This window comes from Otolemur garnettii, unplaced genomic scaffold (assembly GCF_000181295.1).
Source record: "Otolemur garnettii isolate 467f Iridium unplaced genomic scaffold, OtoGar3 scaffold00042, whole genome shotgun sequence".
In the NCBI taxonomy this organism is placed as follows: Eukaryota; Metazoa; Chordata; class Mammalia; order Primates; family Galagidae; genus Otolemur; species Otolemur garnettii.
In genome coordinates, this window is record NW_003852437.1 from 3,597,020 (window position 1) to 3,610,193 (window position 13,174).

The 13,174-nt window shown below is 38.7% G+C and overlaps 1 protein-coding gene across 1 annotated transcript in view; it reads left to right on the forward strand.

Annotated features, from left to right (window-relative positions):
* The window catches only part of EPM2A (EPM2A, laforin glucan phosphatase), an 85,674-nt gene that overhangs the window by 1,252 nt on the left and 71,248 nt on the right, over positions 1-13,174 (forward strand). The window contains exon 2 of the mRNA XM_023513503.1: positions 6-141. Coding sequence (XP_023369271.1) covers positions 6-141 — 136 coding nt within the window. The remainder of the gene's footprint in view (positions 1-5; positions 142-13,174) is intronic.

A 13,174-nucleotide genomic window follows, 5' to 3' on the forward strand; every position in this document is an offset into this window, starting at 1 on the left:
TGCAGGAGCCGGGCCTGTGGCTCGGGGAGGTGGAGCTGGCGCCCGAGGAGGCGGCGCAGGACGGGGCGGAGCCGGGCCGCGTGGACACCTTCTGGTACAAGTTCCTGAAGCGGGAGCCGGGCGGAGAGCTCTCCTGGGAAGGTACTGGCCGCCGCGCCGGCCCGGGCCCCTCGCCCCGGCCCCCAGTCGGCCCCGGGCGCGCTCCCGGGCGCTCTGCCCGCCCCCTCCGCGTCCCGGGCTGACCCCACGCGGCCGGCCGGGCTGTCGCCGCAGCCGCGCCCCCGGCTCCTACTGGTTCCCTAGATGGAGCTGCTCCCGGCGCGCCTTCCCGCCCCTTCCGTCGCTTGACCCTGCGACCTCGTTCCCACACAGCCGGTCCCAGCTCCTCTCCTACCCTGCCGGCGTCGTGGGCCAACAGCCTTCGTCTCCCCCGCCCCGGGTCCCCTTCACGCCCCGCGTCCCCTCTGTCTGCCGCCGCCCCTCGGAAGGCTTCACTGCTCCGCCCTCCTGCTGTCTTTGTTTTTGGTGCCCTGATTTCATGCCCTAGGCTAGGTCACTGCGCAGTGATCCAAACCCCTGAAGTTCTGCTTTTCGCTCTTTCTAGACGGCAGCGTGCTGGTTCTCGCACAGAATTCTTTTTGTTGATTTAGAGTGAATTATTGGAAAGACGTTAAGAGTGTTTCCCTTTTTGGATTTTTTTTTTTTTATCCCAGATACATGGCAATTGAATCGTGACCTGATTTTTTAAAATATGAAAGCAACACATGCTGGATGTAAAAAATGAAAAGATAGTAATAAAGAAAGGTGCAAAGTAAAGCGATCACAAACTTTAAAAAAAGTCTCCTTTACACAACATCTTAAGTACACAGTTCACACACGTATATGTGATATGTATGCATGTATATTTTTTCTTAGAAAAATTGTATAACATTATTTGAATCTTTTCTCACTTTGCAATCAATCTATTGTGGATCACTTTCAGTGTCACTATATAAAAGATGTATTTTATTTTTAAAAGGACAACAGAATGTTCTGCCATCTACCGATGTACATTTAGATTGTTTTTAGTTATCAATTTTTTCTCTGTCCAATCGGAAGTTTGTGTACAGAGTGATCTTTGAGCATTTGGAAGTGTTTCTGTAGGGTAGATTCAGAGAAGCGAATGATTTAGGTCAAAATGTAGCCAAATTTTACATTTTAATATGGACTTCCAAATTATACCCTAAAAAGGTGATACCAGTGTCGGGTCCTGCCAATAATGTGCGCCTTGAAACGGCCCTTTCTCTAAAAGAAGTGTACAGGGTGGAAGATTGGAGTGGTTGAAACTGAATAGTGGTTAAAAGCCATTGAAATGAATGTCTCTTTAGAAGTTTATAGGAAAAAATGGATTGTTTAGCCCATAATGACGTGGAAGCAAAGAATCAGCAAAGGTGACTGCTAGAATATGTCCAAATCTTATCCTGTGCCTCTTTTTTACTATCTGGCAACAGCAACTGCTGTTTTCTTTTACCATGCCAGGGTTGAAAGGCACCCTCTTCACTCAGTGTATCCTTCCTTTACAGGGTGGTGCTATTAGTGATAGTATTATAGAAATAGTTTTCATAATAAATTAATATCTGATAATTCTAATAGAAATGTAAATACTACAAAAGTCTTCTCTTTTCCCACCCCCTCTTTATTTTTCGCTTTTCTGACAGTCTTCCCAAAGCTCTGAATGATTTGCTTGTATTGCTATTTCTTACTTTATTATTAGCTTTTGTTTTCAGTTTTCTAATAGTCATATAAATTATATACAATATTTTCATTAAAATGAGGCAGTAGCTATTGACACTGCTGGATACACCTAAAATTAACCATCATTCCTGCTACGGACTATGAAGAATTTAACTCGAGTTCATTATCTCTCTTCCCTGCGGATTGTTATAATACTATTTTAAATTATATATCGAAAATTGTTGACTTCTTATTACCTAGAAAGTTCATTATCATAATCCTATCATACACATATAGAAAGTTACTCCTGTATGAGAACATAAGAAATAGCTTACTTACATCCTCCCCTCCCTCTTCTTACTGTGGTTCATCATTACTTCTACATCATTAGGTTTCTTAATTGTTAACAGAGTGAGTCTTTTAAACTGTAAGTTAACAAAGGGCATTGTGAAAAATGGTGTACCCAAGTACTTAAAAGCTAGGAGTCTGGAACCCGGGGGGAAATCACTTAATCCCACAGTGGTGTCTTTAAAAAGATTAAACTTCCTAATAAATTAACCTTATTCTGGCTCTGCGTCTGTGGCTCAAGCGGCTAAGGCGCCAGCCACATACACCTGAGCTGGTGGGTTCAGATCCAGCCTGGGCCTGCCAAACAACAATGATAGCTGCAACCAAAAAATAGCCGGGCATCGTTGTGGCGGGTGCCTGTAGTCCCAGGTACTTGGGAGGTGGAGGCAAGAGAATCGCTTGAGCCCAGGAGTTGGAGGTCTCTGTGAGCTGTAATGCCATGGCACTCAACCCAGGGTGACAGCTTGAGGCTCTGTCTCCAAAAAAAAAAAAAAAAGTTAACTTCATTCATTAGGATAGCATTTATATTAACAATTTAAAAGAGGACATTTCCCCAAGAAGCTGTGCTTCGTTTTATTGTATGATAGCATGTCATACATACATACATACATAGCATGATAGTAGATCAAAACCAAGATCTGGGCACTGACGGTGATCTTGCTTCTGGGTCTTTGTTGCTTATAGACTCTCTTAGTTAACAGAATAAAGAAGAATGGTAATTAACTTGTGTCTGTACATGGAAACAGATAGATTCTTTGTATTGTAAAGCTCTTTGGGTCTATTCAACCCTCCCCCTCCCCAAACCTGTAGCAATTACTGATCTGTTTATTTTCTCTGTAATTTGCCTCTATAATGACACATAATTAGAATCATTCAGTTTTTTCAGACTGGTTCTTTTAGCAATATCCATTAATGATTTATAGATGTTTCGTGGCTTGTTAGCTCATTTCTTTTCGTTGCTGAGTAGTATTTCATCATATGGACATACCACAGTATGTTTTTTTGCTTATCAAAGGGTATCTTGGTTGCTTTCAGGTTTTGGTGATTATGAATAAACATTGGTTTATAGGGTTTTGTATGGACATGAGTTTTTAAATCAGTTGGGTAGACACCTAAAAGTGGGTTTGCTATGAGACTGTATTCAGCTTTGCATAAAACTGCCAAACCATCTTTTTTTTTTTTTTTAAGAGACAGAGTCTCACTTTGTTGCCCTCAGTGGACTGCAGTGGCATCACAGCAACCTCCAGCTCTTGGGCTTAGACGATTCTCTTGCCTCAGCCTCCTGAGTAGCTGGGACTACAGGTACCCACCACAATGCCTGGGTATTTTTTTTGTTGCACTTTGGTAGAGGCTGGGTTTGAACCCACCAACCTTGGTATATGGGGCCGGCGCCCTACTCACTGAGCCACGGGTGCCAAACCATCTTTTGGAGTGGCCATAGAATTTTTCTTTTCCACCAGGAAAGAATGAGAATTCTGGTTGTTCCACATTCTCATTAGCTTTGGCATTATCAGTTGTTTTAGATTTTAGCCATTTTAGTAGATGCATAGTGGTATCTTCTTCTTTTAATTTGTAATTCCTTAATGACAAATGAAGTTGAACGTCTTTTCATATGCTTATTTGTTATCTGTATATACTCTGTGATTGAGTATCTGTTCAGATCTTTCTCCCACTTTCTTTTTGAGACAGAGTCTCAAGCTGTCACCTTGGGTACAGTGCTATGGCATCACAGCTCACAGCAACCTCAAATTACTGGGCTTAAGTGATTCTCTTATCTCAGCCTCCCAAGTAGCTGGGACTATATAAGGTACCCACCACAATGCCCAGATATATTTGTTGTTGTTGTTGCAATTGTCATTGTTGCTTTAGCTGGCCTGGGCTGGGTTCGAACCTGCCAGCCTTGGTGTATGTGGCTGGCACCCTACCCACTGAGCCACGGGTGTTGCCTTTTTCCCACTTTTTAATTCAATTGCGTTTTTATTTTTGCTGATTTTTAAGAGTTCTTTGTATATTTTTGACAGAAGTTCTTTGAAAGATACGTGATTTGCAAACCTTCTCTCAGCCTGTGACTTCTCTTTTTGTTATCTTAGCAGTATCTTTGATTATGTAAAACTTTTAATTTTAATAAAGTCCAGGTTAACAATTTTTTTCTCTCATGAGTTGCATTTTTGGTATTGAAACAAAACAACTCATCTCCATATTCACAGTAATCTAAACTTTCTCCTGTGTTATCTTCTTGAAGTTTTATTGTTCTGTATTTTACATACCAGTTTATAAACCATCTTGTGTTCATTTTTGTGTGTTATGTAAGGTCTGTGGCTAAGTTCTTCTTCTTGTCTTTTTTTTTTTTGCAGTTTTTGGCTGGGGCTGGGTTTGAACTCACCACCTCCAGTATATGGGGCTGGCTCCCTACTCCTTGAGCCACAGGCATCGCCCCTCTTGTCTTTTTCTTCATATGAACATCCAATTGTTCTAGCACCATTTATGCTAGAACAAAAAAAATACTGCTGTTTATTTTTTGAGTTGCCTTTATCAAAAATCAGTTGACGGCACACGCCTGGCTCTATTTCTGTGCTTTCTGTTTAGTTCTATCTGTCTGTTCTTCGACCAATATCAGGCTGTGCTGATTACTGTGGATTTATACCAATCTTAAAATTGTGTAGTGTGAATGCTCCACTTTGTTCTTCTTTTTCAATTTTGTGTTGGCTCTTTTTGGCCCTTTTCCTTTCCAAATACTTTTAAAGATCAGTTTGTTGACATCTACGGAACACTTTGCTGTGATTGTTTTGTTGAATCTATAGGTCAGGTTCAGAGGAAGTGACAACAACTTGGAGTCTTTCAATCTCGGAACATGAAATATTTCTCCATCACTGTTAGATTTATACTTAAGGTTTTTGGTGCTGTTTATTTATTATGTAATTATTTATTCATATATAATATTTCATATATTTATGGAGCATGTGTGGGTACTTGTTACATGCATAGAATGTGTAATTAAGTCAGGGTATTTGGGGGTATCCATCACCTTAAGTATTTATCTTTTTTTTTTTGGAGACAGAGTCTTACTATGTCACCTTGGATAGCGTACCCTGGCATCACAGCTCACAACAGCTTCAAAGCCTTGGACTTAAGTGATTCTCTTGCCTCCCAAGTAGCTGGGATTATAGACACCTGCCACAACACCTGGCTGTTTTTTTGGTTGTAGTTGTCATCGTTGTTTGGCAGGCCCGGGCTAGATTTGAACTTGCCAGCTCCAGTGTATGTGGCCTGTGCCCTAGCCACTGAGCTATAGGCACCTAGCCCAGGTATTTGTCATTTATATGTATTGGGAATATCTCAAGTTCTCCTTTCTAGGAACTTTGAAGTATATAATATATTGTTGCTACTATAGTCACCCTACTCTGATGTCAAACGTTAGAACATGTATCTTCAATTAACTATATTTTTGTACCATTAACCAACCTTTCTTCATCCCCCTTCCCACGCCCACGTCCTTCCTAGCTTCTAGTATCTGTCATTCTTCTCTCTACCTCCATGAGATCAACTTTTTCAGCTCCCACATGTGAGTGAGGACATATAAAGTTTGTCTTTCTGTGTCTGCCTTATTTCACTTAACATAGTGACCTCAAATTCTATCCATATTGCTGCCAATGATGGGAGTTAACCCTTTTTTATGACTGATTTTTATGGCAGTGTGTGTATAGACAGCATTTTCTTAATCTGTTCACCTGTTGATGGTCACTTAGGTTGATTCTATATCTTTGCTATTATTAGTAATGCTGAAATAAACATGTGAGTCCAGGTATCCCTTTGAGATAACTAATTTATTATCCTTTGCATAAATACCTAATACTGGGCTTTTTGGATCACATAGTAGTTATATTCTTAGATTTTTGTTGTTAGATATTTCCATATTATCTTCCAGAGTAGCTGTACTAATTTACATTCCCATCAACAGTAAAGAGTTCTCTTTAATGCTTATCCTTATTAGTGTCTGTTTTTCTTTTTCTTTTTTTTTTTTTTAATAATGGCTGTCCTAAGGTATCTCCTCTTGGCTTTGATTTACTTTTCTCTGATGGTTAGTGATGTTGATTATTTTCGCATGTGTCTATTGGCCATATGTATGTCTTCCTTTGAGAAATGTCCATTCATGTCCTTTTCCCACTTATAATGGGAATTTTTTTTTTAATAGTTGATTGACTTCCGTATGTATTTTGGATATTAGTCTCTTGTTGGATAAATAGTTTGCAAATACTTTCTCTGAATCAACATGTTATCTTTTCACTTTGATTTTTGTTTCCTTTGCTGTGCAGAAGCTTTAATAGTCCCATTTGGGTTTTGTAATTTTGGTCTTATGTTTAAATCTTTAATGCATGTTGAGTTGGTTTTTCTATATAGTGACAGATGGGAGTCCAATTTCATTCTTCTACGTAATAGATGTTTGATTTTCCCAGCACCGTGTTTCAAAGAAGTTGCCCCTCACTGTGTGTTCTTGGCACCTTTGTCAAAAATCAGTTGTCTATGTGTATAATCAAACTTGTGTCTTTCTTGTGAAATTAGATCATTTGCTTTGGTAGTATCTTCTTTCATGCTTCTGAAGAGTCTTAACTCTTTCATTACAATCTGCCATTAAATTTTATCTTTATTCAACAACACTATGGATCAGGCCTTTCCATTCTTAGATTTTAATGGCATAAATTCAACATCTAAATTATCACTCTTTTCTTTTATACCTTCTGCGCAAACTGTAATTTACCTTTATTTGATACTGCCTTTTATGCCACACCAATGTGTATGTTAGAATTGGCATGTGAATTTTTTAATCTTTAAATAATCTGTTATAATTCAAGAAGATTAAACAAATCAACATGCAACTTTATGTCTTTAAGATAATGAGTTAGTTTGCGCGGGCTGCTTTGGTAAAGTACCACCGACTGGGTGGCTTACCTAACAGAGGCTTGTTGTCTCACAGTTCTGGGGGCTAAAAGTTGAGCTGAAGGTGTTGGTACGTTGGTTCCTTCTGAGAGTGATGAGGGAAGGATCTATTCCAGGCCTGCTTTTTCGTTTTATAGATGAGCATCTTCTCCCCATATCTTCAAACTGCCTTCCCACTATGTCTCTTTTTAAAAAATTTTACCCCTTTGGTCCTTGAAGAGAGTGGAATCTGCTGTGTGTCTCCATGTTCAGCTCTCTCCTCATAAGGGCACTTGTCACATTGGATTTGGGCCCATCCTGTTGACCTCATTTTGATTGTTTACTTCCATAAAGGGCCTATTTTCAAATAAGGTACATTCTGAGAAACTGTAATTTAGGAGTTCAACATGAATTTTGGTTGATACAATTAAACCCATACAGAGTGTAAGGCTTATCAGTGTTACAGTCATCAAATTCCAGGTGTCATGATTTAGCATATTTCATACCGTACCCCCTCTGCTAGTCAGGGCTCAGAAATTTGGGGAGTGAATTTAAATATGCCATGTACAAATTCTGAGCTCTGGGACCTCACAGATGAGAAGTCCTTGGTGGCTGTCTCAGATGTGGGATATCTCTGGTGTTACCAGTGAGAAGGACATTGAGAGACAAAATGCAAAAAAATGGAGAGGTGAGTTGAGACTGTACTCCAGCTGAACGTTCATTTAATTTATTGCTTCAGCCAAAATGACCCCACGTTTTGAGAAGAATGTGGAGAAGTATTTTCAAATTAAAATGAAAAGTACTTTCCCCCCTACTCTGGAGTCAGACCATAGTCTCCCGTATATGCAAAATACATTGTGCCAGACTAAAATAACCCAGCAGTAGAGTTACTGCAGTTTCTCATTCTGCCTTCTCCAATACCAGATCTTCCATCATTTGCCAGTGTTCACAGAAGGTGAAATAACAAGGTGTGCTTCTCTTTGTTGACTTGTTCATGTCTCCTAGAAGCAGAATGGAGGTTCTAAATTTTAGAGCAAATTAAAGAAAGTACTGTTGCGTGCTTAGGAAGGGAAAAACGTTTTGGACCATTTTTTTATTATTATTTTCTCAAAGGTGGTAGACCAATTGCAGTTTTATGAAATGTTCCTTGGTGACTACCAGAAACAAAATAATAATTCGGATAAAGCATTAGCTTGAACCAGTTATAGAAATAAAATGTATCTAATGGGGATTTTTTTCTTTCAGAAAAGATAATGCTCATGTGTTTGGAATGTGAGAGTGAATGGAAAAAGATTTATGAATTGTGTTGGCAGAAAGCCAGTAAACAGCTTAATAAAGAGAGAAATCTGATGAGATGTCAACTTCCTTTAAAAGAGAGTGAGGCTGGTGGATTAGGTCTGGTTAGCTAGTGTGAGAGATGGTTCTGTCTTGGTATCAGGATTAGTACCAGAGCTTCTGTTCTCTAAGCACATTAAAATGTTTTATTATTCCAATACCATCAGCAATTTGAATTTTGTTGTCTGGAATATTTTCTGTTTCCTGCTCTGATGCTGAGGTCCTGGGCTAGGCCTAGCTAGCTCAGGTCTGCAGTGTAGCCAGTATATATAGGCGTGAGAAGCTTAGCATTTTAATTCTGCAACTTCCATGTTTTTAAAGGTAAATCAGAATGCCACATCAACATAGAGTATTATCCTCAATTTTAGCTAATTAAAACCTTGGAGAATTAGAATAGTGATTACTTTGAAATTATTTTCTTTTCCTTCGAAATTATACCCATTCTATGATCGTTTGTTTTTTATTTTTCCATCTAAAACTTTTCTTCTTTAAGTGACTGTCTAGCAGCTTTTGTTTCTGATCAGCCATCTTGCCTGAATATCTTTTTACGCTTAGTCATAAAAAGCTCAATATTGTTTCTATATGCAAAAGGAAATTTTAGGGCGGCACCTGTGGCTCAGTGGGTAGGGCACCAGCCCCATATACCGAGGGTGGCGGGTTCAAACCCTGCCCGGCCAAACTTCAACAACAACAAAAAAACAGCCGGGTGTGCAAGTGCCTGTAGTCCCAGCTACTCAGGAAGCTGAGGCAAGAGAATTGCCTAAGCCAAGGAGTTGGAGGTTGCTGTGAGTTGTGATGCCACGGCACTCTACCAAGGGTGACAAACTGAGACTCTATCTCTTATAAAAAAGAAAGAAAGAAAAGAAATTTTATCATGATTTGATCTGTTATTGCTAAAAGCTTTGATTATATTTATAGATTTTATGAACTCTTTGTGCCTTTGGAAAAAATTAACATCTGAATTCATGTTTTTGCCACAAAATAACAACATATTGCCATTACCATTGATTGAAGTCAGTAAAAGTTGATCTGTTCAGCGAGCATGGCAGGCATTGTGGACTAATCGGTGGAATCCATGAATATCCGTGGAAAATGATTTTGGGTGGTTTGTTCTATTAGCTGAGATAGAGAACTATTTTAAACATCACCCATTAGATGTTGCAGTAAAAATAATTCTGAGTGTTGTGCAAAAAGTCATTGGTTATAAGTGTTGCCTTAACACTTCCTGGTTCAGAATAATTATGAGGAAGAAATGAGTTAATATGTATGGATATTATTTGTAAATTGAAGTAAGAATATTTTATATAAAAATATTGACTGAAGATTTTGTCATTGTTTTCTTAGTTTTTGGCTATCTCTCACATTTTCTCTGCAGTGAAAGAGTATCCCATAAAAGAAATATTTACTTAAAAAGTATTTTACCTGAGAGCTATGCATGTGTGTGTATATGTTATATGTATTTCATTTTTTAAATTTATTTTATTTTTATTTTTATGTTTTTTGCGCAGACTTTAGTCTTCACTTAGTCTGATTAGAAATGTGAATCTGAAATTTTAACTTAATTAATTAATTTATTTTTTTGAGACAGAGCCTCAAGCTGTCACCTGGGGGATATTGCCATGGCATCATAGCTCACAGCAACCTCCAAGTCCTGGGCTTAAGTGATTCTCTTGCCTCAGCCTCCCGAGTAGCTGGGCCTACAGGCACTCACTGCAACACCTGGCTATTTTTTGGTTGTAGTTGTCATTGTTGTTTGGCAGGCCTGGGCTGGATTCGAACCCACCAGCTCTGGTGTGTGTGACTGGTGCCTTAGCTGCTTGAGCTACAGGCACCAAGCCTGAAACTTTCACTTACTAATGGGGTCCTTTGACTCTGGTTGAATAGGTTCTATCATTTCTCACGAATAAAGCTGCAATGAACCTGGGAGAGTAGCTGTCTCTTTGACGTACCCATTTCATTTTCTTTGGATATACAGCTAAAATGCAGGATTGCTGGATCATATGGAATATGGAATTTCTATTTTAGATTTTTTGAGGAATCTTCATATTGTTTTCCATAATGATTTTACTAATTTACATTTCCCACATGCAGTATAAAAGTATTCTCTTTTCTCCACGTCCTTGATAACACTGATCTGTTTTTAAAAAATAATACCTACTCTAAAAGGAGTGAAGTGATATCTCCTTGTGGGTTGATTTGCATTTCTCTGATGATTACTTATGCTTCACACCTTGAATATTTGTATGTCTTCTTTTCACAACTGTCTATTCAGATTCTCCCCCCACCCCCACCCTTGTTTTGCTGAGACAGGGCCTTGCTCTGTAGCCCAGGTTAGAATGCAGGAGTGTCATCATAGCTCACTGAAACCTCCAACTCCTGTGCTCCGGAGATTCTCCTGCCTCAGCCTCCCAGTTAGCTGGACTACAGGTGCACACCATGCCTGGCTAGTATTTCTGTTTTTTGTAGAGAGAGTGTCTCACTCTTGTTCAGGCTGATCTCAAACTCTTGACCTCAAGCAATCCTCCTCTCCCTCCCAAAGAGTTAGAATTATAGGTGTGAGCCACCACATCCAGCCTCCTCATATTTTAAGTTGTTTTTTTTTTCCTTTTTAGATTTCACTAGTGAGTTGTATGAGTTCCTTACATATTGTGACTGTTAACCCCTTACTTTATGTGTGGTTTGCAGATATATCTTGCTAATCAGTAGGTGACCTTTTCACTAGGTTGTTCCCTTTGCTATGCAAAGGCTTTTAGTTGTTGCAATCTCATTTGTAATGTCTGTCAGTGGATGAGTAGATTTAACAATGTGGTAGATATACATAATGGAATATTATTCAGCCTTAAAACAGAAAGAAATTCTGACATTTGCAACAACAGGGATGAACCTAGAGGTTGTTATGCTGATTAAAATGACACGGATGCAGAAAGACAAATAATTGCCCCAACTCACGTTTGTGATATGTAAAACACTCAAATTCATAGAAATGGAGGTTATAATTGTGGTTTTCAGGTTGGGTGGTGTTAGAAACAGAAAGATATTGCTCACAGGGTATAAAGTTTCCATTTTGCAAGATGAGAAAATTCTGGAGACCTACTGTACAACAATTTGAATCTAGCTAATAATACTATATTGCATTATTAGTATAGGTGGTACAATTTGTGTAAGGAAAAGGTGTTAAGGAGTAGTATTCCATCAATGTTAAACTTTCTGAATAGTTACTGCACCGTAGTTATAGAGAAGAAGCCTGTTCTTAGGAAAATGCACACTGAATCCTTTGGGAGTAAAGGAGGAAAAAAGCATGACCCAGCTGTATGCTCTCTACAAGAAACTCACCCTAAACATAAAGCTCTAAAGAAACTAAAACTGAAAGGATAGAGAAATATACCGTGCAAATATTATTAATTTCAGAACAATAATATTATCAGGAATAAAATAGTAATGTTATAAAGTATTGCTAAGGCCATAATGAAATGAAACTAGAAATCAATAACAGATATCTAGAAAAACCTGCAGTATTTGTAAATTAGCCAACACGCTTCTAAAAACCCCAGTAACACAGAATGTTGGCAAAGGTGTAGAGCAATTAGGTTCCTTTTATGCTGGATGGTGAGAGTGTAAACTGGTCCAAACGAGGAGAACTCTTCGGCATTTCCTTAAATATATACTTTATCTGTGACCTAGAATTTCAACTCGTAGTATTTGCCCAAAGACTATTTCAAAAATGTCCTATAAAACTTGTAAAAGGATTTTTATTGCACTTTATTTGCAATAGTTTTTATTGGAAAACAATCCAAATGTGTATCAAAAGAATGGAGGATAAATTACTGTATGTATACACAATGTCATACTACTAAGTCATTTAAAAGATCATGTGATGATACGTGTGCAAATAGAGAAATCTCAAAAATCTCTCCAACACTCAGCATAAATAAATGTGTGCTGGGTAATTGCATTTATTTGAAGTTCAAGAACATGTCAAACTACTTTATTGTGAACACTGTTTGTTTGTAGATAATGGGGATTGCTGGCAAGGGAGGATAAGAAAAATTTCTCACTCATACCTCTATTCTTTACTTTGGTTGTGATGTGAATTTGTCAAAATATACCAAAGCATACACTTCAAATCTGTGACTAAAACTCTATGTAAATGTTATCTAAATTAATAAAAGAATATCAAAATTTCAAAAAACCCCCAAACATTAAACAGCACCAAAAACTCTTCGAGGGATTCTGATATTTCAAAAAGGAAAAATGGGCTCGGTGCCTATAGCTCAACCGGCTAAGGCACCAGCCACGTACACCTAAGGTGGCAGGTTCGAATCCAGCCAGGACCTGCCAAACAACAATGACAGCTGCAACCAAAAAATAGCCAGGCCTTGTGGCAGGCGCCTGTGGTCCCAGCTACTTGGGAGGCGGAGGCAAGAGACTCGCTTGAGCCCAGGAGTTGGAGGTTGCTGTGAGCTGTAATGCCACAGCACTCTACTCAGGGGGACAGCTTGAGGCTCTGTCTCAAAAAAAAAAAAAAAAAAAAAGGAAAAATGGCATAAAAATAAAAATCTACTTTAGTAAATCTTACATTTTATCATTGTTTTTTATAACCTTATTTTGATATTGGCCATTAAGGAAGGATCTCTATTAATTTTGTCCCCCAATTAAAAAATAAAAGAAACAAATCAGAATCAGTATTTGATTAACTTATTCAACTCAGTTAAGAAACTAGTCTGAGGTTCATTTACACACCTGGAATTGTGCTAGGTGCTGGGATGCAAACCTGAAAAATTTACAGGGCTTGTAGACCTATTTAAGAACTAAAACGGAAGTCTGAAACTCTAAGGCCGTTGTAGGGGAGGAAGCTCATTCTGGT